Source organism: Heliangelus exortis, chromosome 18, assembly GCF_036169615.1.
Source record: "Heliangelus exortis chromosome 18, bHelExo1.hap1, whole genome shotgun sequence".
In the NCBI taxonomy this organism is placed as follows: Eukaryota; Metazoa; Chordata; class Aves; order Apodiformes; family Trochilidae; genus Heliangelus; species Heliangelus exortis.
Window position 1 is genome coordinate 3,268,150 of NC_092439.1, and position 27,966 is coordinate 3,296,115.

Below are 27,966 nucleotides of genomic sequence, written 5' to 3' on the forward strand. Positions count from 1 at the left end.
GATTTAAAACTCGGTAATTTCTCTAATCTCTGAAAAACATGGCATGAACTGCAACATTAAATCTTTAGCTAAGCAAAAATCACTCTCCCTGTAGTCTAATACAAGTATTGATACCTAAAGGGAGCAGCACAAAATAAAATCACATTTTTAAATGTTAGAGGGGAGCTGCTCTAAACAGCAGCTTTATACCACAGTGGGAAATGCTTTACTTCCAGAGAGAAAGGAAAGCAAATGAAAAAAAAATCAGCTCTGCAAAACAAGAGTTTACATGACTCTACACCTCTCTACAGGTGAATGCATTCCTCATCACACCAACCAAAGAGATTTTATTTTTTTCCCCAAAGACCAAAACCCCAACAGACACTGAGCTGGGCCTCCCTTCACACTCTTAAAGAAAGAAGAGTGATGAAAGCTCAGCTGAAAACTACTGGATTTATGATCTGGTTAAAGAATTTTCAGTTTCCACAGCTGTCCTATCAGAGGCTTTGATAGCAACCAACAGAAAGACTAGAAAAAAGCAGCCCTTACTCTGGTGATGGTTTGCTTGCAGCGATGATCCATGTCCACTTTCTGCACCACTCTCAGTAAGGCCTCAACACTGACATAAGACCTAATTAAACCAAAACAGGATGAAGGCTGAACCATGCAACTCTTTGGATGGCAAAAAAAAAAAAAAATTGCTGTTTCAAATGCATTCGTGCCTCCTCCTTTTTTTTGAAAAGCAGGTAAAGTTCCAAGTAGAAAGAAATAAAAAGAAAATGAACCCCAGAAGAGTGCCAAGCTGTTTTAAGCAACCAGTTAAATTTAAAAAAAAATTAGATTTGAGCAACAAACTACAATTTTCAAAAAGGGATCTTCAGTAAATATAACAAACAAGACAAAACAACAAAACATCTGCTCTTTTAGGAGATTAGCTGCTGTTCCAGCATTATTTACTTACTGTTGTGCATTAGCAACAGTTTCTTTCAGGGAAGAAAGCACTTCAAAAGCAGCCCGGATTCCCAGTCGCCTCCTGAAGAGGGAGGACTGAACTGATTTCTGGAGAGTAGAAACACCAGAAGAGACAATTGGCTTGCACTCGTGTAGTTTAGTTGGATTTCATTTAAACAAGACCTGAAAGTTATTTGCCCAGCCCTTAGAGCAAACCCACTGCAAGCCTCAGAAAGGGCCGTGTCTCCCTGAAATAATTTTTCAGGCAGGCAAGAGACTCTCTTCTTTCTCCCACCACTGAAGTCACAATGAGCCCCCAGACCTACTCATCCAACTACTCAGCCTTAACCAGACAGACACTCCAGAGTTTAAAGGAATACCACAGAGATCATAGGCTGGAATCAGTGAAGTGATCCCAGAAGGGATCAGGGAAGATCAGGGCTACCCAGCTCCTCGTGTAGTGCTATGTCCTGGGGTCAGACAATTTACAGATCCTGTGGCACACAGCCCAGATCAGTGATCAGAGATCAGAAGACTTCCCTAGGCCTTGCTGTCTCCCAGAACTCTGTACACAAGGAGGAAGGAAGTGAGCAAACAAGTTTCTGAAGTTCAAGTAAACATCAAGGTCATGGTTTATTTCTGGATTGCAGAGGCACAAGCCTGTTCTGGAGGCAGCAGCAACTGCAAAGTTTGGATATTCAAACTATTCTCCTATTTCTCCAAATAAGAGAAAAGTTTTCATGCTTCATTTTTTTCATAGTAATCAATCACTTTCAAACTCAGCTGCTTCATCAGGAGTCAGATTAAGCCATGCCCTCACATAGGAAAGAGGAAAATGGAGAAAGAAGGGAAATAGCAGAAGGCAGGGAAAGAAAAACCTCCTCTTTGCATACATTACATTTAAACACTTGGGGGCCATTCCTTCTGTATTATACTGCCTAAGACTCACTATCCAACAACTTTGGCCTTCTCTCTGCAGCTATTATTTCACTTTTCCCCCTAAGCCCTCAACTCCACTTCTCTGAAGGGCTGAACAAACTGTAAAACTATGTAAAAGGAAGAAACTATAAGAAAATATCTAAGTGAAGGGGCAAGTAAATAATGAAGGAAGAACAAGACTATATGTAAGGGGGAAATCACACCTAAAATCAAAGTTACTGAGTTTCCCCAGCCACTGCCACCCAACACAAAAGAAACAGTTGGCTCATACACAAGCAGGGATCATTGTTCATTCCAAGCTAGAAAGGCCATCACCATACTAGCACAGAGGAAAAAAAGCTTAACCTAAAGCCCAGAGGTTTAGCTGTCAAGAATCCAGTGCTTTTGCATAGCCCTGACTCACCTCTAATAAAAACATTGCTGTTGAGCTATGAAGTTCTAAAAAAATATGCAAGAGGAGAGTGAAAAGACAGGTGGAAGTGAAACCATTGAGGAATAAACAAGACCTGAGAGAAAAATTTTACTATGCTTTACAAAGCTCAAAGAAAAATCTCACATGCTTTGAAGAACATCTCACTGGAAGTGGTCAAGATGATCTTCCATTTGACCTATTTTCTCCCTGTATTCTAAAATACTTGTGCCCCACCTTGCTCCAATGCCTCCTAAATTGTTCAACTGCACTCTTTCACAGGGAAAACAACAGCACTTGCATTCTCTCTTGCCAAGAGAATCCAGACTGCACTTCCAGTTGGAGACAGAACAACTGGCATCCATAGTGCAACAAAGCTTATTTCACAGCTTTCTGACAAGGGAGAAAGAACTTCTAGTGAGGAGTTTATTCATCACCACAGATTTGCATGTTCTCCAAGGTGCACTCACTTTGCCAGGTTTCACCTATGAGTCACAAGGTCCTTACACTACACATCAGATTCACATTCCACAGGCACCATCCAGAAGCACATGGAAGTATTGCATGGATGAACAGAGAATATGAACAGGTTCCTTTTATTTGAGACTGAATACTATTAAAAATAAATACTATGCCTACTGGCAGCTGCTTCTGGTACAAGTCAACCAAAAGGCTCAAGGCCATCCTTTAAAAGGCAACAAACTGTCCAAATTATTCTAATATTACACCACCCACCATGGTGAGGATTAAGTGAAAAATACCAGACATGGTAAAACTTTGTATCTTAAAAAGTGTATCTACAACCAGGATGGGCATATTGTTTAAAACACATTAGAAAATTTTACTGGTCAGGGCTTCACAGTTTCATGATTATGGTAGAACAGAAAAATTAGGAATAACTTACTCACCAGAAGGTATCCTCGAAACTGGTTGTATATTATTGCTGTAAGCAAGTTCATCAGAAACAAGTTGCCTATTGGAACAAAACACAGTTAGCTTTACTGAAATACATTTGTTTCTCAAAGACTTAAAATATATACAGCGTATCAAATGTAAGATTTGAAAAGTTACTTTTCTTGTGTTTGAGTTGCAAAATATTTTAATGTTTAAATATACTGTAATGTATCCATTTCCCTAGGATATGTTACTGGAAAAAAAAAATAAACAAGCATAAGTGCTTTTCATGAAAATTATTTTGCAAGATACTACACACTATTTGGAAGGAACACAAAAAAGGAGGAGTTTATTACTAAATTTTCCTAGAAAAATATAATGCACTGAAGCTGGTATGCACATTACACTGCAATTAAATCACTGAAGACAAAAAGCAACCTACCTAATACAGTGAAGAGTATGAAGAAGATTGAATATGCTCGATTCTTCGAATATGCAGGAATCATCACTGTCAGATTTAACAAAAAAGGAAGTTAACAATTTAATGCAGAAAAGTGGAGAACTCTACCAATTTTTGACAACTGGTAAAAGCTCTTACACAGCTCCACTTCAGAGATGCATGTATAATTACACCAAAGGAAAGGCAGGAATCAAGTTGCGAAAGGCATGAAAAATCTTCACAATAACATTCCTCTGGTTGTGCTAGTCACTATCAGCTGAAACAATGGTTAGAGTCTGAAGATAATTTTACTCATTTATACTCTGAAAAGAGAAGCTATTTCTGAATGACTGCTCACCATCAGGATTATTTGCAGTAGTTAGCAGGACCAGCAGCGATGTCAGCGAATCTGGCAAATTCCGGAAATATTTCATCCACTCCTTATCCTGCTGCCCATCCTAGTCAGAGAGATGTTCATTTTTAGAGAAACACTGAAGAATTACTAAGAATGTTTTACCAAGGAAGGTGAAAAAATATATATATAATATATACAAATATATATAATAAAAAAAAAAAAAAGCAGTTGCTTACACAATCAAATCTATGACATGAGAAAGCACAAGACAAGCATAAAAACTGCAGTGCAATCACTTCACTTATTCATGGTCATTACAAACTGCAAGGAAGATCAGCAAGCTAAAACAGACACAGGAGGCATAACATAAGAGTTATATCTAGCTAGAAACTCAGACCCAGGAAGATCAGTAACATCACAAACACAGTGCATAGGAATCTGAAGCTAAAAGGATTCCCTAGAAATTATTCAAAGAAAAAAAAAATACAATCAAAACAAAACACAGACTAAAACCATCTTCAATGTCAACTTGCACTATAAAAATCAGGGTAGAGTAACAGCTGCTTTTTTTTTTTTTTTAATCTTATTCCAGCTGCAGCATGCTGTTTCTCAGCACAGATGGAAATCTAACCACCCTGAATTGTATACTCCAGGATTATATTTCCAGACTTGTCCAAAAGTATAATATAATTTGAGGGCAGTATTAACATAAGTCTTGTCTCTACTTAAGAACAGACACAAAACAGCTTCCTGAGGAAAAAAAAAAAAAAAAAAAAAAAAAAAAAAAAAGACCTCAATAACTACATTAAGATACAGGAAGTTTAGGAAAGAGAGAACACACCAAGAGCAGTAGAACACAAAATGATTTAAACCACAAAATTTCAAATTTGCTTTTTGGAAGCAGGAAAAGACAAAAACAGATGAGACAGCCAAAGATAAGTAACAAAGCACAGTCTGGAAAAAATTCACTAGAGGCTGAAGAGATTCCAATGCTATTCTGAGGGGCCTTCTAATGCACACTTAGAGAAACAGCACTGTACAGACTATGAACACGTTAAATCTCTCTAAATGGACTTTACACTCATCCCAGTAAGACTGACAAGGTAACATGATCTGTTCAGGAGAAACAAGTTTCACCAGTTTGATTATAAAACCAGACATGTGGCAGTGATGAGAGAAAGAAAAAAAAAAAAACACTGAGGTCTACAAAAGCATAAATAATAGTGGGTTACCTTTGTTCGAGCAAACAGCAGCATGGCAAACATGGTGAAGAGAGAGAGATGAACAGCTAGCAGTAGAAGAACACTATTGGAAAAAAAGCATATGATATGTGTTAATATCAATTTTATCTTATTCTTAATGTTCTTGGCTAAAAATACAAAAGGATGCCATTTAGAGAAAACCAGGGGTACTTTTAAGAAGTTACATGGAGTTAAGAGAAGATGATTCAGAATAAGAATCACACTTGTTCAGGACTCCTCATGAGAAGTCTAAGACTTGTGAAGTCCATGAGATTTTAACACTTGTTTTTCTAAAGTTAGGGACCATTTTTATACCTCTGATCAAAACACAACATCTATGCTTGATTACACCTTTGATTCTCTTAGTTAAGAAGCAGCAGGCATGGACAGCAAGTCCTGTCACAGAAAGAGGAAGATCTCTTTCAAAAAGCATCAAACTGTCTGGTTATGATTTCACCAGTGGGGATTCCAGTTCAACAGTAAAATTTAATACATACATGGCTACAGCCATTTAGAAATTAAAAAGATGAAGGAAAGCACTCAAAAGATGTAAAGAGGTATCTTTTTGTGCAGCACTCATGACTGGCTGTCTACCCATATGTCTTAGAGAAACACAGAGTAGACCTTTGCCCAGATGATGCCTCAGTTCTTCCTTACTGTACATAACATACACAGAATTAAAAAACCCCACTCAACTAGCATCAAAAAACTCCAACAGTCATATCACATGCATTCTAGAGAAATTTAACAGACTAAAGGAATCAAGAAGTTAGCACAACATTCATCCATTGCTACCTGATCTCACCAGTCACTTAGCTAGACCAACAAGAAGGAAGCTACACAGATGTCAGATGCCAGAAGACCCTTGGTGTAGTTACTCTTGGTGTGAAAGGATGTTCTTTATGCTATCACCCACCTTGCCATTTCAGGCAATGTGCTGTTAATACTTTTTAATGTTTTCTTCATCATAGAAGAATTCTGAAGGAGAAAGAAAGGGCGAAGAATTCTTCTTATTCTCACATTCTGCAAAAACCAAAACAAGAGGTCAGATACTGAGTTCCTGCAAGACCAATGGCACAAATATTCTAAATATAAGTGAAGACACTCCTCTCAGAACACAGTTGTTTTGAACACAACACAGCAGTTTTCAAACTAGACAGTTACCTTTTACCTAAACCATACAGCTTGCTTTTACTGAAACTATGCAATTACCTTTTACTTAGACATCACTACATAAATTCCACCACTGAATCCACTTAAGAACACAACTCTCCAACTCTATGACAAAATTGGTGCTATGCAAAAATCCAAAACCAATAATAAACTATCTCACCCTCCTCCTTTAATTCTCCAACACACCACACACACCCTGCTGACTACCCCTTAGCAGGTTCTTCTCCTCTGCCACACTCCCCAGCTGATTGTTTCTGCAGAAAGCAGTTCTTACCTCTGTGCAGAAAAAACTCAGTGATACAACCCAATCAGTAAGGGAAACAACTAATGTCAGTATATAAGCCATTAGCCATTTATTCTTCCAAAATTCTTCCCATCCAATTAAGTAACTCTGGAGAGGAAAACAAACGAACAACTTGTTTTAATATTGAATTCCAACACCCTTGGCAAGTCAGAACCAATTATTGGGGGGTTTGGTAATTTTACATGAGTGTTCATAATGAGCTCCCTGAAATTCAAACAAAAATGCACTGATCAGAGAACTTTCCTACAAGAACTAAATAACGTTCTGTAAAAGCAAGAGATGCACACAGACCGTGTACAATAAACCCTTTGAATTCAGAAAAGTATCTATGTAATAGGCATAGAGAGACATCTTTTTAAAAGTTTAATTTCTCACTATTTTTTTGTTTTATTTAAATGAACTGGCATACATTTGGCTACTATTTACCTCAATTTTTATAGTCTAATACAAACAGCTAAGCCAAAATCATTGTATTCTTAGCAAAATTTATGGCATTTATTCCACAAAACCAGGAATTTCCATTTCTTAGGCTAAAAACCACACCAAACAAAAACCAGTATAATATTTAAACAGAAAATATGCCCTGATTTCTCCTGAAAGCAAGGCTTTAATATAACAGAGCACTCTTGTAATGCAAATCCCAGAATTGAATAACGGTGCTAGGATGTTTCCAAAAAAACAAAATGAAGAAAAACCACAGTGAACTGCCCAACACACCCAGGATTTAATTCAGCACCAGGTGACTGTGATGCTCACCTTCACAGATACATCAGCTATGAAGACAAGAAAGCAAAGCAGCTCAATGCTTTCTGTGAGGCCACACGGAGGATTCCACGCAGGAACACGGTATCGTACATCTGAGGTGATGGTAAGTGAGGAAGGCTTCTCAATGAAAGCCAAAACCAGGATTACAGTAATGGTTAAACTCAAAATCCTGTTTGGATACAGATTACATTTTAAAAAAACAAGTACAACAAACAAACAAACATAACCATCCCCAAAAGCACCGAATCCATAGAATGAGTCAAAGGAATAACAAGATACGCTCAGTAAAGCAAATTTCTTGCAAGTAAACAAAGCTTTTTAATACTATATTTAACACAAATGGGTTTGACCACAGCACCTCACTTTAATAGCATGCTAAAAATGTAACTGCTGACCACCAAATAACCTTAGGTGGCATTCTTTTGAACTTGCTTGTTACAGTAAATCCTTACAGGAATGAAAGCACAATTATCTAATTATTTAGCTAAACAGGAAGAGTAATTTTCTTTTTTTATTTTTTTAAGACTTACTCCTACATGAAAAATCAAAAAAAAAATGCCAAGTTCTTACCACTGACAAGTTCTTGAGTAGTACCATCGATAAAGCCACAGGGATTTGGAGTCCACCCGGTGATTTATAGATCGATACTGCAGGCAGAGAGCACAAAGGATAATTCAAACATTACTTTCAGGCTCTCTTGAAGATCAAGTTACCAAAATAAATCAATTTCTAACCAACAAAGTTTGAGTCTTGAGACAATTCCAGATCCTCAGTAAGATAATTATTGTAGAAGTTATTATTAAAGTCAGTCACTTATCATCACAAGTAAGAGCATCTCTAATAATTCAGTGCCTATTTTATCTACTCACCAAAACACCCATTTAGTTTACCTTTCATGGATCATCCTTTGTCTTTCTCTTCCAAAAAGCCATGAAATCCCAACAATTTAATTCTGAATATGAGACCTCAGCCTACAGCTTTAAATAAAACATGCTTTCAGCTCAAGGCAGTGCCCCTAATTCTTGAGAAGGTGCCTGTCATCTCAGCCCACCCCTTGCAGCTGCTCCTGGGCTGCTGTCACTGCCTCCTCTGAGAAGCATCCACTCTCAGAAAGGTGTGCACGCCTCAAATATATCTGATCCCCAGAAATCTCCTAATAAAAAGGCATCTGAAAGCAGAAAGAGAGCTCAAGGACTTCCCTCCAGCATTCCCACTAATGACTGGGAGATAACAGGATCTGGGAATATGCAGCAATGGCCAGACAAGGAGAGAAAGGGAGAAAATCAAGGCTTACTAAATTCAGCTGAAGCAAAAGAGTTCCAGCTTCTCAGCTGAAGCTTCATTTAAACTCTACCAGCTCTTAAACTATGCAAGCAGTCAGATTTAGGCAAATTACAGGGTTTGCTCAGATAGTTTCTCTTAGCAGTCAGACCAATCTACCCCCCCCCAAAAAATAACCCCACCCAAACTACCAAAACTGCCCCACAAATCAGCATCCCTTTTGACAGCCTTGAAAAGAAGACACTCTTTTTCATCCCGTGGGAAAACATATTTCTCCTAGGCCCAAACTGACTGAAACTTGCATACCACAGGAATTTTGAATTCTGATTTTCCTTTGTAACTCGAGATGATGTTATGTGGAGGTTTCCTGAACACATAAAAACTTAAAAGCTAGCAGAATGTGTGACAAATATCCAGCATAGGAAGCATAATAGCTAACACACAAGTTATATTTACCTGTATTGCATCTTCAATGAATACTATAGCTTGGTTTATATAAAGGTCATTATCAGCTCCAGTACCTATGAAGTTAAAAAGAAATAAGACTTACTTGCTGTATTTTGGATAAAGCCTACAGCTTGCTCCACAGAAGCTACACAACTGTGATTCTCATACTAAAAAGCCACAATACACCCACAAAAAGTAAAGAGACAGCTGCTGCCACGTTTGTTCCATCAGCAGCACTGTGCATGAAGTTAAATAAATAATAAAAGTCTCAAGCACAACATGCATCTTTGTATATTTTGTGAAAAGCTTTTCTCATGTTTAGCTTAAGTAGCTCTATATACTAGGAGTTAAATAGCTATCACAAGACTGGGATTTCTATACAGAGGCACATTCTAAGTAACACTATTTTTTGCCTCTACTGCCTCACCAGTCTTGTGTCAAGAAAGTCACCCCTAAATGAGACAGCAAAAATCCATTTCTATTTAATGGAGCTGCAATCAAATTGCTCTGTGACAAAGTGCACTGTCGAATGAAGCTGCAAAGATCAGGTACTGGCATTCTAGACATTTTTACTGTTGTTTCATCAAAAAACTGAGGATTAGATTTATCTTGTTCTCTCCAAAACCAACCAAAACCTCCAGTCAAAAAATGAACAAAATTAGGTCATTTTTTTAATTTGTCCCAAGAGTTATTATTGCCATATCAAACAGATCAGGGGTCAAGACAAAGAAAGAAAGTATACAAAGCATCACCAAATTAACGACTATGCAACATTTCAAGAGCCATTACTAAGTCATCCCTTTGAAACTATACACACAAATAAAGGACAATCACTTGCTTTCACTTGATTTAGGACCTGTGAGTAACTAACCTGGCAATTAAGGCAGCAAGAGAGACAAAGGCAGTTAAGAGAAAAAGCTGACAGGGCCAAGCATCCCAAGCAGCACTTCATACCATCTCCTCCTAGAAGACAGCAATCCCAGGACACAATGGGAATTGTCTCAGAGCTAGCACAAGGGTCACCAGACAGAAAGCAATGCCAGAAATACCACTGACTTGGGGCCCAGATGATTTTATGTTCCACATGATTCAGTGGCACTAATTTTCTACAAAGATTTGCAACACAGTTTTTAAATGTCACCGTTTATCTCAGCATAAATAACAACACGGTTTTGTCCTGATTCTTACATGAATCATGGTGCAAGAAATATTGAGCATAAGCAAGAGAGGAGCTGGGCACATGCAAGATCTTATCTTTCTGAAGACATGACACACCAGGGAGATAAAAATAAAGTTGTTTAAGTTGTTTAAAGGAACAGTATTAGTGAAAAGGATGGCAAGGACAGCAAAAGCTGTAGCATCCTGGAACACACAGCACAAAACCTTGCCTTAATCCCACTGTTTTGAAAGGGCAGAATATGAGCAACTGCTCTTAATATAAAACAGAGGAATTACTAAGAAATGTCTACTTTAGCAATTTCGGGGTTGCTTTTTTTTTTTTTTTTTTTTTTAAGGAAAAACCAAAACAAACCAAAACCAACAAGAACTCTACATTTTCCATACACACTACCAAGGATATCCAATTTATTTTGCAACTCTTAGTCACAGCAAGTGACACTTAGTCAGGAGTGATGATTAAAGCACTGCTCGCTTTGGGAGTGCAGGATTTCTCAGACCCCGCTGCACTTTTGACACGGAACAAACTGGCGACAAGAGAAGGTTCGCTTCAGGGATGCGGTACCCTGAGAACAGAGAACCTGAGGTCTCCGAAGGAACCTTTCCAGAGGGAATTGAGAAGTCAGACCTCCAACGTGTACTGAGAATAAAATTTTTAAAAAAGCAAAAAAAACCACATCTTGACAGACACCATAAAAAATAAAACTGAGAAAAAGATATAAAGTAAGATCAAGTGCAAGGCTCAGCGTGTTCCTGCAGCCCACAGAGCCGCCGCAGGAGGAGCTGCCCGGAGCGGCCGCTACCGAAATGCCGGCAGGGAATCAGACCCCGAGCCGAGCCCCAACCCCTCAGCAACCCGGGGATTTTCCTTCTCCTCCGGTCTCCTCCGGTGGTCCACCCGCCCGACTGGGAGAGGGGAAGCTCGGAGGGAAAAGCGAGGGTGCCCGGCGCCCGCCTCAGGCACCCTCAGCCTCCCCACCGCCCGCCTCACAGCACTCACCGTCCTCTGCGGCGGAGCGGGCATCGCTCCCGGAGAGCCACAGCCCCTGTCCCCTTCGCCGGGGCAACAAAGGCTCCGCCTCAGCGCCGACTCCCACCTCCATCGACAGCGACCACCGAGCACCCTCCGTGGCGCTGCCGGGACGGGACGGGACAGGACGGGACCGGGGGTGGAGCTGAGGGGGGGAACTGCGCCCGCCCGCTCGCCCGCCCTCCGCACGTGACCGGCGGCGGGAGGCGGGAGGGCGCAGGGCTCCTCCTGCTGCTTCCCGCACGGTGTTGCCCGCCGGGAACTGGGAGTGTGCGGGGCTCCTCCCGCCGCTTCCCGCACGGTGCTTCCCGCCGGGAACCGGGGTTGGGTCCAGACCGAGGATCGGTGTGCAAGCAAAGAGGGCAGCGCCCTTCGCCCCGGCAACGTCCGGCGGCTGAGGACTCAGGTAATAATGAGAAGACGTGAGGGAAAATCTCTGGTGAAACGCTTTGGTTCTTCACCTGAACTTCAAAACAGGATACCGGAGGTCGTTTCCAGTTTTTAAAAATAAATCCCCTCCTGAGGAGTTGCGGCTTTGGGACCTCTGGGTTCTCCTCCCAATGGTCGCTGCCTCAGGGGGAGCTGCGGAACAGCACTGAGGCTGTGTGGGGCTGAGCTGAGGATTTCTCAATAAAATCATAGCGAGGTTATCAATGACCGCTTCCTGCTTGTATTCACCTTCTGGAGTAATCATTGACAGCCCGAACAGGAGGTATTTAAATTGTATTTAACCACCCAGGCGTCCCAGAAGCAACCAGGAGATTAGTTTATGCCACTTTGGCTGTGGAAAGCTGCTTCACTTCTGCTACTCCCCCCTCCCTTCCCTTAATACGGTTTTTCACTGCTCCATTTTGTAAGAAACTTCAACAGGGTTCATGTTGGGATAACTGGACAGCTCTGGAGTATTCCCTGCCACATCCTGGGTGCAGAAGGACAAACAGGAAAGTGGATCAAGCCCATGGTTGGTATTCCAACCTAAGCAATAAAAGTAGGTCCATCCTATACTCTTCAATTGGCAATGGGATGGTTTTTGCCTTCAGCTGCACAAACTCATGGGTCACAGTTTTACACTGACTTCTAAATACATCAGGGCAATTGCCAGCCTTTTTGGGGGGCCTAAGATAAAAAGGAAAACTCCATGACATTGCCTATTCCATAATAGTCATCAGTAATAAAAACTGAACGTCAGCAGCTGGACACTAATTTCCCATTCTCAGCAGACAGCAGTGATAGAGTTGGAGTTATTGGTAATAACAGTTGAACAAGAGACAGCAGATGGAAAAGGTACAGTGAAAGGAAAGCAGGGGAGCACTGGTGCCATCTGTATTCTGCAGTAGCAGGAAATTATTCTATGAAATAAAATGTAATTGCTAAGAAACACGAGTGTCCTTTTGCCAAGTCTGAAATTTCAGGGAATTTTAGTAACAGGGAATGTATGTAACCATTTTGCTATTATTTTTTTCTTTGAACAAAATGAAATGTTTCCTTCTTTACCCTTCTGTGATTGTCAGGAAAGAGAATCAATAACTTCAGGAAGGAAAAAAAAATCCTTCAAATATACAATGGATTCCTGAAGCTCTGTTTAAAATTCATCCTCTCACTTGGGGTGAAATGGGAAGTTTAAGACCCCAACTGCTGGAGGAAGGCAAATCTGAGCTGGGATTTTCTGTCAGACAAATATAAATACCCTTAGCATGAGCAACATCCACTAAGGTAAGTTAGCTATGTATTTAAACAAATACTATATAATAAAGCCACCAAAAACAATGCAGCATCTTTAATTCTGAGTGAATCAATTGTTTTTCATGAAAAACAAATGTGGAGAACACACCCTTTAGCAGACATTTTCCATTAGCAAAATGTACAAACATCTTAACAAAAGTCTGACTTGGTCTGATCTCCCCTGCTGTCACAGTTACAGTATTGTTTGCCCAGAACCTCAGAAATGCATTTCTAGTTTCCCCTATTAAAATTTGCCTTTCAAATTAAATTTTTAAAAAGCAACAGAAAGGGCCAAACATTAAATGAACAAGCAAACAAGGGACTCAAGTGAAGGAGCACAACTATCCCTGTACCTTTTTTATTGTTCCACAGCACTGGACTATGGATACCATAATTGTGTTCTCCTCAATTCAAGATGCAATGCACCACAAGATATTTCTTATTTCAGGTAAACCAAATTACACTTACACATCAAAAATGCTAGAAGGGAAAAGACACCATGCCAGCTTTATTCAAAATCATTAAAATACAGCTGAGGGTCTTGGAAAGCAAGAAAATAAACAGTCTCTGAACATCCTGAAGTAGGTATTACTCCTCTCTAAAAAAATTAAAGTCAGAGATTTTAAAGTTAATGATCACAACTTACAGAGAAAATAGATGCAAAACAAGAAGCTGAGCTCTATTGCAGATCCTGCTAACAAGGAGATTACCCATCTGCTTCAATTTAGACATTCTTCCAATTTCTTGCTGAATTAGACTTTATGTGGCTATTGAAAACACTGGACCAGCCTGCACAGCCAGTGCTAGATAGTTAAAAACACGTAAAGTAAGAACAGAGTCAATTAGCATTATAAAATCACAAGTTTATTGCAAAGTAAAATGAGTTTTTCTCCTCAACAGCACATGCCAGAACTGTTAAAATTTTATACATTCAGCTGGATCTTACTCAAAAATTATATCCCCAATTATTAGAACCAAACTCAATATCTGTATGAGTACACACTTTCACAAAACACTACACTGTATTTGTTTGTGATTGATGGGCTTATCCAAATATTTTCAATTAAGGGTAATTAACTCAAGTAGAAGACAATCCTTAATAAATGATTCCTTAGCCAAACTACAGCTTAACTATATTGGGAACAAACCACAAAGTGAATCAAAAAAATAAAAAAAGGACTCAATTACAAATTCCAATGTTCACCTCAACAATTGTTTGGTTCATTTCTTCTTATCATCACAGCATAATCCAGTTTTGAACATTCTCCTTAGCAAATTAATTACCACAGTTAACAAGATATCTAAATCAGTCCACGTCTTCAACTAGAGAAATTCCTTCCTTCTTTTCTAGCTTGGATACCTGCAAGTAAAAAGGAAACTGATTCAACAGTCAAAATAAGTTTGCATTTAATGTCTCTTGTATTTTCAAGACCTTCATCAAAAAACAGTGTAAAGCTCAGATTTATCAGGAACTGACAGAGGGATATGCTCTGGGAGACATCTGAACTGCTAGGTGCAGTCAAAAGAGAAAGTCAAACTCTTCCCATCCACCCTCTAAACCCTGTTTAAATAACAGATTTTTCCCTAAACTTGACTTCCAGTTTTCAGGAAAGAGTTGCAATGACCTGTAGCCTTGCACATCACAACTGCTATTACATACAAACCTAGTTAAAGAGAGTAACAATATTCTGGATTATTAAAATATCTCAACCACGTTTACTGTAAGCATAAAATAATTACATTTTGGTCCAGACCCTACAAAAATATTTTACCCAACTCTCACTGAGGCCAAAAGAACTTTTGTCCTGGACTTCAGTGGGAAAAAGTTCAAACCTATGGGAAAAAACCCACCATACAAGCCTACCAGATTTGCACGTGGCAGTTTTTATCCCAGGTTTCAAGGTAATAAAACCCTATTACAGCATGTCTGGCATTTTACAGATGAGGGAATTAATATTTTACTACATATATAAACATCTTCTTAAAAGCAACTGAGGTGTAGAATCTCTGGCAGAAAAAACATCAAGGTGCTAACATTTTTCAGCCCAGCACTTTTGCAATAAAAAAAAAAAAAAAGCATTAAAATAACACTGAAGGTGTGACTAAAAACTACAAAAAGCTAAGAACACTCCTGATGGTTGTTTGAGCTCCTCCAAACCTCACAGTGCCCAACCTAAGCACTGCACCATTACTGTTGCTATATTTGAGCAAAGAATTTTCAAGTCAACGGACTTGAGGTTCAAAAAAGGTATCAGAGAAGTGGGTGGGAGAAGCATTCATAATTAATTGCTGCCTCTTACTGCCTTTTCCCACACTGATGTAGGTCAAGGCTTAATCCTGCAATTAAACAGATCCCTTCAGAGAGGTCCTGAACTGAAACTGAAACACTTAAGCTTGTTCTCCATATTAGTGCAAGACTTCATGAGTATGGATACACCTATTTGTTTCTGGCCTCAGTACATATATTTTCCTTATTTTCTTTTTATTCTTGCTTTCCTAGCAATGCCACAAGCTATGCTTAACAATGAAAAAAACAAAAACAAACAAAAAAAAAACCCAGCCTACACTGAAACCAGAGAATTCTTATAGCCTCACAGTCATGTGAAAACAACAGTCAGAGTTATTTCTGTGTTAATACTATTATCCTAAATGCTATCTGTCTGTTGCTGGATATTCATTGGAACTGGGCTTGTCCCATTGCAAGGGTTTTAAACATAAAACTACAGAAGAAGCAGGGGGCATTTACCTGTTTATCTATACACCTGAATTGCCAGGACCATGTGGTGTTATAAAGGAAAGGCCTCAGGTCAAATCGGTTGTCATCTGGACTGTAGTTTTCAGCATGATAGGAAGGAGTCAGGGTGGTCATTTTATGTCTGTTAATGGAATACATCCTGAAGAAATGCTTAACCTTTGATGCCACCTGGTGTACAAAAAAATATAGCTTTTAATCCAAATACAATTCTTAATATGAAAGGGGAGTGTGTTCTAGAGCTCTACACATCCATTTTCTTCCATTAACATTTGCAGAAATTATCTAACACTACTGCTATGAACCACTGGGGATGTCCCTACCTATAAGAGGCACTTAAGACCATTTTCAGACACCACCTCAGGCTCTTCATCTAACATTTACTAATAACAAAGTGTCTTGTAAGGAACCCAAAGGTAAGCACTAGTCTCTGAAATTCAGATGCTAACATGAACTTTTTTCTTTTAGGCACAAGAAAGGAAGAACTGCAGAGCAGCAAAGCAGGTACCTCTTCAGTGTAGACAGTCTTTCAAACTAAGAGCCAATACATAACCAAAGGCTTCCAGGTGTATTTCAGAGAATAATTTTCCCCTGAAGGTACAGTTCTTAAGTAATTGTTTTCAAATGACCCAATTACTTTCCTAACAATCTGCAACACAGACAACAAGCTCCAGTAATTTAAGAGATGCATACCACTTTTCCCAGCTTATTCTGCTACAGCTGTAGAATAACCTCTAAGCATGGAATAATTAAACTCTCCATTTCAGTTAAAAGGAACTCTATTCAATCTTTCTCCAAACATAATCTATTTTGGCAAAGACATTACATGACTTTTTTTTGTGTGTGTGTGTGTATTACCTCTCTTGGAGTACAAATTTCCTTCCACATATTAATCAGCTTACAGAACATACTGTAAGGTCCAGCCTTTGCAATTTTTCTTAATTTGCCATAGATTGAGAGCTCTGCATATGTCATCCCCATATCTGCCTGAAAACACACAAGGAGAAAGTCACTGAAAAACCTGACTATGCAAATTATAATTCATAGTTCTATGAGTTTTATGGAGCAATTACAATAACCCAGTTTAATCAAAGAAACACCAAAATGAAATAGCCAATGATAAAAAGACTAACAGATAATAATATGAGCAGAAGAAAAAAAAAAACCATGGAATCTCTCCAAAACAGGGGATTTGAAATTCTTTCATGAATATATTTGAGTTGGCTGGTGAAAATTTAAGAGTTTAAACTTAGTAGCTTAATTGTAGTATATATCAGTAAGTATATATCACTCAATCTAATTCAGGAACTCTTTGTTTTACCATAAAACTATTTATGCTAACATACAGTTAAACATCCAACAGGCCTCAGAGGTTGTGGTTAGGCTTGCCAGTCCTCTCCTACCAAGTGGATAACAAAGACAAAACTTTGCTACCAATCATTTTTAATAGCAGTAAGGCCCTGATTGACTGTTTTTTTCTATTAAGAAACTTTTAAACAAACTGAATGTCAGACCACCCATCCTTCTAAGTGCCCAAAATATAAAAACGTTCCATAAAAGTTAATTTGCTGTTTTGCAAACTGTTGTCATCATACATAAAGGCTGGTGTGGGATACTAATACCTTGTCAGTGGCTTAAAGATGTTCACAACATGCTTGTCATTAAGCATGGATACATACAAGAGCTAACAATAGTTACTGGACAAAAAAACAAATTTTGGGATAAGGCTTACCAGAGAATTTTAAAGTCACTGCCCATTACCTCATCAGTTTGAGCCACTTGTCCATCCACCAGGGGCTCTAACTCTGCAGTGGGGGGAGCTGACATAATACTGTAAAGAAAATTTATAAAGAAGAACATGAAGTCTAAGCAGTCTCATGCATATTGTTAACAGTCTGGTTTGTTGAAAAATCAAATGCTTCATTCAAAAAAATTTCAGGGCATAAGATGCTAAGTGACCAGAGAACTCTACAGAAGTGGTACTTGCAAGCTGTTCCAAGTTTAAACCTAAACCATAAAACACTTGTTTCAAACAGTTCCTTCAGTGGAATTAACAACACAAATATTTGCATAGAATAGCTCTTCAGACTGGTATCATTTTCAGCACCCAGACAGTTACATTGTCAAGGGTTTTATAAAACCCTTTAAAAACAGAAGGATGTGCAGAAGACTTTTCTTTATAAGCATCCACACTGTTCCTGCAGCTTAGCTCTGTTGGCAGAGAAAACCCAGCCAGGAAGCTCACAATAGCCATCAAGTGTCACTGCTTCACTACTCACCTTCTGAGGGCTGTGAGCTGAAAATTTTCAATGCAATATTGTATGAAGTTCTTCAAATCAGTCTTGCTGATTCCACCAATGGGGTTGATATCAGCACTGGAGCAATCATACTTTGTCAAATACCCTCGGAGACTGAGCAAGAGGAAATTTTATATAGGAATAGTAAAGAAGGATGTAACATTAGTATAATACATTATAGTTTATACTACCTAGAACATACATGTTGTATAAAGACAGAGAGAAACAGACTGCACACTGTTAACAAATTTATAAGCAATGAGCAAACAGGTGTAGAGCTGCAATAGGGTCATCCTATAGCAGCAACCTCTTCCCAGTTCACCTGGTTTTACATTCCTAACTTTCACCAACCTTTCATCCACATTGGCTGATCCTAGCACCAGAAGTCCCCCTGGCATCCCTCGGGTCCAAAGTGTCAGCTGAGCAAACAAGTAGGCAAGGACCATTCTTACTCTAGCCTGGAAAGCAAAATGAAAAATAAAGCAAAATTACAAAGCAGAATAATTTACCAATGAAAATGCTTAACGAGAAATGTGAACTTGAGCAGCATTTTATAAGCCTACTGAAAATTAAATATATTCTGATGCAAAAAAAAAAAAAAAATTAATAATTATTTTCTACCTTCTTAAATGGGGGACATGTAGGAATTGTAATGAGAAAGCTTGACATCTCACACAGAGCCTTTAAAGGCTGCTGACATTCACCAGAGGGAAGTCTAGTATACATCAGCAATACTTTTGAGTCTTGATCTGCCACAACCCTACTGGACTCAGACCTGTCTAATAGAATATTTTGCTGCTCATCCTCCTGACCTGGCACCCTTCTGTTGGGATACTTTTCTAAACACTAATCCTATTGACGAGATACAGGCATCTACTATTTCCTCCTGACCATCTTGTAAGAAACACAAACAAAAGGTATCTTGCTCTTCTCCTGTATTATATAAGATTGCAGATTTCTCCTGCAGACCATCACCACCTACTGGATGCCCAGGAATCTTCAGGGACACACCACTAGTTCAGTTTTTCACAGCAATGCAAGCCAAACCTCCCTTGCTATTTTACTATTTCATACTATTTCAAAAATAAAACAAAGGGCCTGAACCTGGTTCAGCCTACATGAAACACACCTGCACGTTCTGGAGTGCCAGGTTTTCTCTGCTGCTCCCTCCATGGACAGCAAAACAGGGAGTACGACCTGTCACCATGCTGAAAATCCCCACAATGGCTTTCACAGCTGCATCTATGTTCAGATTGATGTGATAGCTGAGAAGAATTCAAGCAGAAGTGACTCAACTTGCATGATCTGACTATATAAAGCAGCACTAAAAAAAGTGGAAAAAAACCCCAACACCCACCAAACGTCTTAAAGTCTGCTACTATTTCAGATCTGGTATGAAGAATAACACTTTATGGAATCTGTTTCCAAATTTCTATGTCCTTCACCAAATGCTTCTAAGTTTGCCTCATATTTACACCCTTAAATAACCATGTCTGTTATACTCCTCTGTAACACACCTACCATTCCTCTTATTTTTTCCTGTTTTACAGTTTGAAAGCTTTCTATGAAAGCCTTTGCCAGAACATGATTTTTTTTTTCTCCATCACTTCTCAATTTGTACCTGCCTATTTGCTCAGCCAGAAGTTTAGCCCTGTTGCAAGTATCCTGGGAGGAGTTCTCACTGGCCATATAGCAAGTGGTAAAGATCCTCTTGCAAAATTCCCGAGGATCCTCAGGGATGTAGGTCTCATCATGCACAATCTTGTGCACATCAGCCAGCACATCTGCATCTGAGGACAAAGCAAAGAAAAAAAAAATAGAACAAGAGTGGAAATTGTTGCACTCCTGCTGTCCAGGGTATTCAAGTATCTTGTATTCCAATGGAGCTTTGCACTGTCTCTCAGAGATAAGATCATTTAACTCTGCAAACATATTTTCATATATCAAATAAAAGAATTACTGATTTTGCTTCCAACTTTGAAGATGGAACTATTAAATCCTTTTGTTCCATGCCTTAAAAAAATTCATAGAAAATATGGTTCAGTATGTACAAAGATTTAGCTAAATGCATATAGTCTGCTTAAAGCCAACTTAAGAGCCTGATCCATGCCTACTCATGTTTTGTAGTGCTGAATTTAATAGGAGAAAATTCTCATAATAACTGAAATCCCCAAACTACATCAGCCACCATCTTGAACAACACTCTAGACAGAAACTAGTTTGAGTTCTAAATCTAATTCCTAAACCCAAAATGAAAACTATTAAGCAAAGTCAAAGAACCTGGAATTTGTACCCACATTTCTGAAGATATACAAAGGATTCCATCAAAGCAACTGGGCAAGAGTCCAGTCTGGCACCCAGCTCATTTTAATTTGTCCATAACCACCATATCTACTTACTTCCATTCTTGACTGCCAGGCAAACCTGGTGACACATGGAATACACTATACAAGCTGTAGCAGAGCTGTCAATTCCACCACTTAGAGGGAGGAGAAATCCTGCCTTGAAAACAGACCAAGAAGTTCCAAATAGCAAAATTGGAATATCTTGTATCATTCAGCAATATGATTCTTGTATAGGAACGACATATGGATTGTTAGACTCTACTTATAGTCTACTGGGGAAAAAACCAAACAAACTAGACCTAGTAAATCCTCTTAACTCTCTTCTTGAATGGACACTCAAACAAGTAGTCGGTGTAAATCTTTTGGCTAGAAGAAATTAATTTCACTGCTTGTTTTAAACATGTCTATTATGCCATTTAAATATTGTAATTTGTTTAATTGCCAGCCTGTCAGTTTCCCTTATGGAAAAAAAGTGTTTCAAGGAAAAAGAAAGGTTGTTAGGTAACCTTGAGTGCTGCTTTCAAAGAAAGCACGATTCCTAAGGAAAGGTCTGAAGAGTGTACTGAAGTCACACTTTACATAGAGATTTTAAGTCTGAATGAGGGAAAAACTCAAACCTTGCACCTTGGACTAATATGACTTTGCATTAACAGCAGCATGGGATAGCAATCTGCACTGTCCTTGTCCAAGGCAAACAGCAAAACCAGCTGTTCTTACCTGTTTGCTGCGCCTCAGATAGTCCCAAAGCCAACACGCAGGACCCAGGCTGAAATTACAGAACATGCTTATTCCAAAAGTGTTATGAAAGTCTTATGACTTAAGCATGTCAACACATGATTTTAACCCCCCTTTTTACATACCAAAATAGTTTTCAAGCAACAGATCCAATATGTGCTTACCTGATCTCCTCCTCAGGACTATGATGTCTCCACTGGATTGGCATACAAGTAGGTACAGCCACATCATCAGAATATGAGAGAGCAAAATTCACTTTTACCCTTGGATAAGGATTCACCTTACTTGCCTAAGCAACAGGGCAGAAGAATTGGGAAGACATCATTTTTAATGTAGCATATACCTATAAAAGACCTACAGAATATATAGAAAATTAAGACATGCTACTACTTTCTAAATTCCATAATAACTATTCAATTTTGGCAGAGTTTGCAAACACAACCTCTGTAAGGAATTCTCACCGCTAAGTTACGAGATGAAATCTCTGCTCTGTAACTTCGAACATCCTCCAAGTCCAGAGTGGCAACCAGCACCTCCTGTGGAAAGGCTTTCAACATCAGATTCTACACAGACTGCTAAACAATGTTTTGGCAGGTTTGGGCAAGAAAGAAAAAGCTGGGGAAGAAGAATGCATGCAGCATTTTTCAATCTGGATTTTTAAGCTCTTTCCCCAAGTCATTTCTGACTCAGATTACAAAGAGAGCACAGCTGACTTGTGTCACTGAATGCACAAGGACACTCATAAACCACAAATTTATAGTGCTTGTCAGATGGGTGAACAACAGATTGACCATCAGTTGTGGCAAAGACAAGATTCACACTGGGGAAAGAGATTAATTTGGCACAGAATGTGAGGAAACTAAGAGCTTTGGTGGTAAACCTACTGAGAAAGGACTTTTTCAAGTAAAGCTCAACCTACAGAACCTTTTGTTTAACAGATGAGATCATAATTAGAACACTGCCAACCATGTCCTTATTTTCTTAGATAAGGGAATACAAATTAACAGGGTCTCTCCTAAACATGGTGATTGCACATGCAAACACTTTCAATATATTTTGTCACTTTGACAACTCTTTCTCACTCACTAAAGCAAGAAAGCTACCACATATAGGGTCTGTGCAACTTAACTTGGAAAAAACCTGGATCTGGTTGAATAGCATAGTAAAAAATATCTCTTTTTAGTCTAGAGACATGGACCTAATATCTGGAATGCCTGGGAAGTGCTGAGCTTAGATGAAGCCATACTAATTTCTGTTATAAGTAGCAGCTATAGGTTGACTGCATTACCACATCATCAAGGGAGAACTGGGATCCTTGTGCAATTGTTTCTCCGTTCATGGAAATCATGGCACAGCCATCGTAATACAGACGATCACCATCACAGCCCTTCTGGTTAGCTAAAATGTAGATCCCACCATTCTGGGAGGAAAAGACCAAAAAAATACTTTTCAGAATAGAGCACTTGAGAGAAGACAAAATGTTATTTCTCTGTTCCTGTCCTTCTGTTTCTAGATTGTGAATATCTCAAGGCTAAGACTCTTGTCATTTGCACGTGATACAAACAACAGAAACAAATAATCACTAATTAAATGTAATAAGTGAGCTCTATCCTTTTCACACTGTTGGAAGACAGGAGTTTTCTGTTATTGAAAAAAAGAGTAATTCACTTAGGCAAAACAGAGAGGGCTTTGCTTCTAAATTGAAATTATAAGTTCAACTTGAGACTGAGAAAAGGAGAAAGATGATGACAAAAGCTGTGTTTGGGTATCTGAGGACAGAGCTGATACTGCTAAATAGAACCAAAGCCTGTTAAATGACAGTGACAAAGCAGTTGTATATAAGATACATTTTTGGAGCATAAGTCTCCAGGGCTGGGAGTTAGCTCTGTGAAGGACAGATTATACAGCAGGAATGCCAGTGCAAAACTATATAATAACAGCTCCCATACACAGTTCCTTCTGGGGCTTCTCCCCACACAGGTAGGTCTGGATCTCCTCTACTCCCATGCAAATACCAAATGGCCTCTCTTCTAGTCCACTGCTCCACTGACCAGAGAGCTGACAGAAATCCTGTGTCCTGTCACAGGACAGGAGGCTGTTCTGACATTATTTTTTTCTTATATACCTTTGCTGTGGCAGAGTTCACCAAATCCACCCGGGTGTGAGCTTTCCGGAGCACATGGTGACTCCCTGAAGAGTTTGTGAAAATTTCCACACCATCAAGTCCCATTTCAATATGAGGGCTGTCAAAGCAAGAGGCAGAAAAAAAATTCAACTGGCAATACTTTGCTGGAAATCCTGCAGGTATCATTTGAAATCACTGAGAAACAGAAACATCTTTGTCATTCTGCATCTAGCCTACTGAAATCTTTCCCATGGTATATTTATTAATTTAATTATATCTTAGCTTACTGGCACTTTCTGAAAGACACACTACCTGGAAGAATAACAATTAGCAGATTTTTCCAAACATTTATTTTAGGCAGTTCCAGTTTAAGTTTTAGTTTACTTTTTATTTCATTTCTTCTTCTCTACCTGTTGGGTGCCCAGAGCTCTTCACAGATTTCTGCCCCTAGGCAGGTATCTTTGGTTGCTAGCACTGCATCACCAAAAGGAACAGTTTCCTGAGAAAAAAACAAGAACACTCTTACACACATGTACTTCCAAGAATCTGTTCAATTCAAAAAGTTACCTAGAAATATTTAAAAAACTATAAAAATTTAATACTTATGTGGAATGAGAGACACAGTATCAACCACATCACACCTTCCTTCATTTTATACTAAGGGCAAGCAAAAAATCAGCTCTAAAGTGCAAATCTCTGGAAAGTACAGAAATTTTGAGTTGAAATTTCAGTAGCATTTGGATACAATACTTTGCCACAGGACAGCTGCTTTTGAATTAAAACAATCCTTAAAGCAGGGGCTGGTTTTTGCTAGGAGCCAAGCTTACACTTCAGCAGCAAATAACCTACATTTTTGTCCCTTTTGAATCAAAAAGGTTAAATTTCATTTCCTTTTTTTTTTTCTCTCACATACTCATTTCTAGTCTCCAGCACAAATAAACTCAGTACCAGAACTGTGCAAAATAAGACAACCTGAATATATAAATAGCTCAAGGACCTATTTATATATTCAGGACAAGGTCCTGAATATATAAATAACTCAAGGAAATTTAAAGTTCACTTTTTATGTTGTAAAATACAAACATAAACAATGTTAAATTATGCTCTTATTTAATGTAACTGAAAACTACCACTGAAACCTATGAATCTCCAACATGACTGACAACAGAATTTGGTCTATTATGGTTTCATGCCACAAATTCTATTCACTTAAATTGCTGAATCTGGAATGTGCTAAATTTTAAAAGAAAAAAATCCTTAAAAAACTTACCTGTCCAGTCACTTCCTGAATTACCTCAGGCAGAAAATACTCCTCCACTTGCCTGTATTTATGGGTCATAAATACACCATTATGTAAATCATACCATACAAACTGATTCTAATCCCCACAATGATTAAAGAAATTGTGTTTCAGATGTACAGGGCTGTGTATATTTAAAAAAAAAAAAAAAGACCTTCAAACTTTTGGTGAAATTAATCAGAAATATGATCATAAACATCCCACTTTGCTTCAGAAATGCATGGTAAAGAATACTCCAATCTAGCTATAAACCAGACCTAACACAACATGCATGAGCAATACCAAATGAATGTTTATCTTTTTGCAGTGTTACTACATGAGTAACTCAGAACACAACTGGAATTACTGGAGTTAAGAGGACAAATGCTCAGGGGCTGTCTAAGGTGCAATTTACTGAGACCACCAAGCTAGAACCATTCTCTGACTACAGGATGAGTTCACAGCAGCAGAGATGAGCATCAAGTGTATTTTGCAGCATCATGAGGTATGAAGCTTTTATCCTCTGCAGGAGTTAAAATTCTGAGAGCTCATCCATTTCATTCAGATTAATATTGAACAGCACGCAGATGAAAAGTAGATATTTAGAAAGCAGACCCTGCTTCCAGATACACTGAAACACATTTTTCCTACTAGCTCAGCAATTCAGAGTTTGATTGTACTTAATAAACTTTTTAATTTAATTCAATTATTTATCTAACTCTGTCTTGCTGCTTACCCTGTAGCAGCACTGATGGATTGCTATAGAGATTTCAGTCCTGCTGTGACTGAAAAGGCAAGTTGTATTTTGAAACACAATTTTAATGGTAGCCAGCTTACCTTGCTCTATTCCATGGGGTAAACCACCTAAGTTCCCTGTAGTTTCCTGCATTTGCCAGTGAGATTTTTGGTCTGATCAGAAGAATTTTTCTTAAAACATAAAACAAAACAGAAAGGGTGAGTTAAGACTTGCTGTACAGGCAAACAAAACTAAGTAGGAACACTGATTAATCCCAATGAACTTTTTCTGTTATGAGGTACGTTAAACAACTCCAGCATACAATAATTTTAAAGCTTGCTTGCAGTGTTAAGGGTTTTCTCTGGAGTCTTTCATAAAGCAGTGGAAATTTACTTTCTACAAGTTCAGAAAAGAAAAAGAAATAATGAAAAACATCAGTTGTCTCTTTGAAGTTTAGTAGGCATGAAAACAACTCCATCACTTTACGTAGCACTGAAGAATCTTTCTTGAAGGCCAAACTGGTCTCTGAAAGGATACCCTAATTTATTGTCTCACAAAATGCATAAAGAACTACTCACTTATTTAAAAAGATCACTCGACAGTTGTATCGAACATTTCTGTGCAGAACAGGCCTGTGAGAATAAGAAGCAACATTACCAAGGGCTAAGCTTGTTAATGGAACTCTAAAAAGCTGCAGAATCAACTTCACTGCACGAAAACTATTTTTATGACAACAATTCTACAATGTATCACTGAAGAGAATTAATCAAAGCAATACATCAAGTTTATCTTCTTTTAATTCAAATAGTTGCTTGCAAAAATCAGAGTTACTGACCATTCTGCCAGTCTCAGATACACCAGCTACTGCCAGATCACTGGCATGCCTGAGAAACACAAGCAGACCAGGAGAATACCCCTGGATGGGGCTGACTTCTTTAATTAAACACGAGCTCCTGTACTACTAGCAGGCTAAATCAAAATACAGCTAGCTTTATGCCTTTATATCAATACTAACAAGTAGGTGTAGAGATGTCAATTTCACAGTTATCACTGTTCACTGTCAACATGTACCTTATAACAGTTTCAGTGATTTTGACATACCCATTCATGCTGCTTAAAGATGTCTGCAAGGCAAAACAAATTATGTTATCCCTGACAGTCCTCAAAGAGAGTCGATTTATAAAGCCTTTTGTGTTACACATAACACACAAAATCTTACCCATGGCAATAGGCCCCACCTATTAGTGTTCCAAACAACTGTAATTTTCCAATTTCTTTTCCTGAAGGGCTCAACCACCAGAAAGGATTATCTTTAAGGAAGCGTTTTGCATGTTGCAGTCCTACTTAAGGTAATTAAGAGTAGTGCAGTTCCTAAGATGTGTTTTGAGAAGTTTGGCCCAGAGTCCTCACTATCCAGATGCACAGCAAAGGCAGAGCTCCTTACAGACCTACCCCCTTGTCAGAAGAACACAAAAATAACTTACATTCCCACATCACAGATAATATCTTGTGTAGATGGAGACTCCAAAAGCTTTGCCAGAACTTGGAACGAATGCAGGAGCGTGTCAGACTCATAATAGTGATCTGAGCAGCCATAACCACTGCATATGAAAACAGAAGAAATACAGAATTCAGACAGATGAGCACCAAAGCTACCTCAGACAAGAAAAATCTCACCCACACTGGCAAATCATACAGAACATGCAGCAGCAGCACTGCCAACATCACCCCATCAAAGCTGAAAATTTGGTGTTGTTGCTATGATATTCCTCTCCAGAACAGCAGCCTGGGCCTAGGCAGAATGCCATGTGCTACAGCTTCTGTGAAGTCGGTAAAAAATTACCAGTTCCAGTCACGTTTCCAAGAAAACCTACAAAAACCTGCTCCTCTTTGCACCGACATCCCATGCTGAGCGCTTTGGGCATCAGCGACCTGATTGCTCTCATTAATTAACAAGGAACACGCCAAACAGAACCACAAAGCCTTCTTACCAGATTTCCAGCTCTGGACCAAGCCGGTACCGGGCTCCTTTGCTCTTCGCGATATCAATACCTGGGAAAAGATTGGATTAAACACCGTCCGGGCTTTCAGGCCCACCCCACCCTACCCCTGCCCAGCCGGGAACCGCACCGCATCCCGCAAGCCCAACCCGCTGCTGCCGGCACCGGCACCGGCACCGCCCCACTCACTTCGGAAAATCCTCTGGAGGTTGCCTTCAAAATCCAGGGCCCACTGGTTGAGGGCGCAGGTGGCCACAGTCACAGCCCGGCCCATGGCGGTTCCGTCACCTCCCCCGCCGCTTCCGGGGCTGCCCGGGCCGCTCCTCCCGCCGCCCGCCAGTGGCTGACCGGGGGGCGAGGGCCTCCCCTGGGCGGGGGGGCCGTGGAATTCCCGCCTCTGGAGCTCAGCGAGTGCTGGATGTGCCGGGAGCTGCTGCTTGTCCTGCTGCATCCTCCCACCCTCCTCCTGACACTCTGCAGCCCCCGAGTCCACAGTAATGCGAATACAGCCTTTTTCTTTTCTTTTTTTTTTTTTTTTTTTTTGTGTTTTTTTGTTTGTTTGTTTGTTTTGTTTTGTTTTGTTTTTTTCTCA

The 27,966-nt window shown here is 39.2% G+C and overlaps 2 protein-coding genes and 1 long non-coding RNA gene across 9 annotated transcripts in view; 1 reads left to right on the top strand and 2 right to left on the bottom strand.

Annotated features, from left to right (window-relative positions):
• Positions 1 to 11,782, bottom strand: part of TPCN2 (two pore segment channel 2) — a 56,764-nt gene extending 44,982 nt beyond the window's left edge. For 3 of the 4 annotated variants that reach the window (XR_011729536.1, XM_071762427.1, XM_071762426.1), the window contains exons 1-12: positions 11,354 to 11,782; positions 9,187 to 9,251; positions 8,020 to 8,096; positions 7,441 to 7,618; positions 6,655 to 6,771; positions 6,124 to 6,230; positions 5,199 to 5,271; positions 3,970 to 4,069; positions 3,615 to 3,680; positions 3,187 to 3,251; positions 941 to 1,038; positions 529 to 610 (exon numbers count right to left, since the gene is read on the bottom strand). Coding sequence is in view for 3 of the 4 variants with exons in the window: in XM_071762427.1 (XP_071618528.1) it covers positions 529 to 610; positions 941 to 1,038; positions 3,187 to 3,251; positions 3,615 to 3,680; positions 3,970 to 4,069; positions 5,199 to 5,271; positions 6,124 to 6,230; positions 6,655 to 6,771; positions 7,441 to 7,618; positions 8,020 to 8,096; positions 9,187 to 9,251; positions 11,354 to 11,456 (1,131 nt within the window). In the remaining variant the exon portion in view is untranslated. The remainder of the gene's footprint in view (positions 1 to 528; positions 611 to 940; positions 1,039 to 3,186; positions 3,252 to 3,614; positions 3,681 to 3,969; positions 4,070 to 5,198; positions 5,272 to 6,123; positions 6,231 to 6,654; positions 6,772 to 7,440; positions 7,619 to 8,019; positions 8,097 to 9,186; positions 9,252 to 11,353) is intronic. The other variant, XM_071762425.1, reaches the window with a different exon arrangement.
• LOC139804807 (uncharacterized) lies at positions 11,769 to 26,864 on the top strand. 3 transcript variants are annotated; one of them, XR_011729540.1, is made up of 4 exons: positions 11,769 to 13,096; positions 16,326 to 16,454; positions 24,967 to 25,143; positions 26,661 to 26,864. It is a non-coding gene; the product is annotated as an uncharacterized lncRNA (long non-coding RNA). The 3 variants fall into 3 exon arrangements; XR_011729541.1 differs by lacking the exons at positions 24,967 to 25,143; positions 26,661 to 26,864 and adding an exon at positions 23,374 to 23,462 and having other exon boundaries at positions 12,468 to 13,096; XR_011729539.1 differs by lacking the exons at positions 24,967 to 25,143; positions 26,661 to 26,864 and having other exon boundaries at positions 16,326 to 16,634.
• On the bottom strand, positions 13,948 to 27,843 carry NADSYN1 (NAD synthetase 1). 2 transcript variants are annotated; one of them, XR_011729535.1, is made up of 21 exons: positions 27,564 to 27,843; positions 27,366 to 27,426; positions 26,859 to 26,975; positions 25,953 to 26,006; positions 25,476 to 25,565; positions 24,630 to 24,681; positions 23,770 to 23,858; positions 23,360 to 23,477; positions 22,523 to 22,654; positions 21,696 to 21,770; positions 21,399 to 21,523; positions 21,217 to 21,265; positions 20,554 to 20,656; positions 19,776 to 19,944; positions 19,284 to 19,419; positions 18,506 to 18,612; positions 18,137 to 18,268; positions 17,590 to 17,688; positions 16,716 to 16,844; positions 15,852 to 16,028; positions 13,948 to 14,465 (listed from the first exon to the last, which is right to left on the bottom strand). XR_011729535.1 is itself a non-coding variant. In XM_071762423.1 (21 exons), exons 1-21 carry the CDS (start codon positions 27,823 to 27,825, stop codon positions 14,412 to 14,414), a joined length of 2,301 nt encoding a protein of 766 aa, XP_071618524.1. In that variant the 5' UTR covers positions 27,826 to 27,836; the 3' UTR covers positions 13,948 to 14,411. The 2 variants fall into 2 exon arrangements, 1 of the variants encoding a protein (XP_071618524.1); XM_071762423.1 differs by having other exon boundaries at positions 17,619 to 17,688; positions 27,564 to 27,836.
• Positions 27,844 to 27,966: the final 123 nt, after the last annotated feature.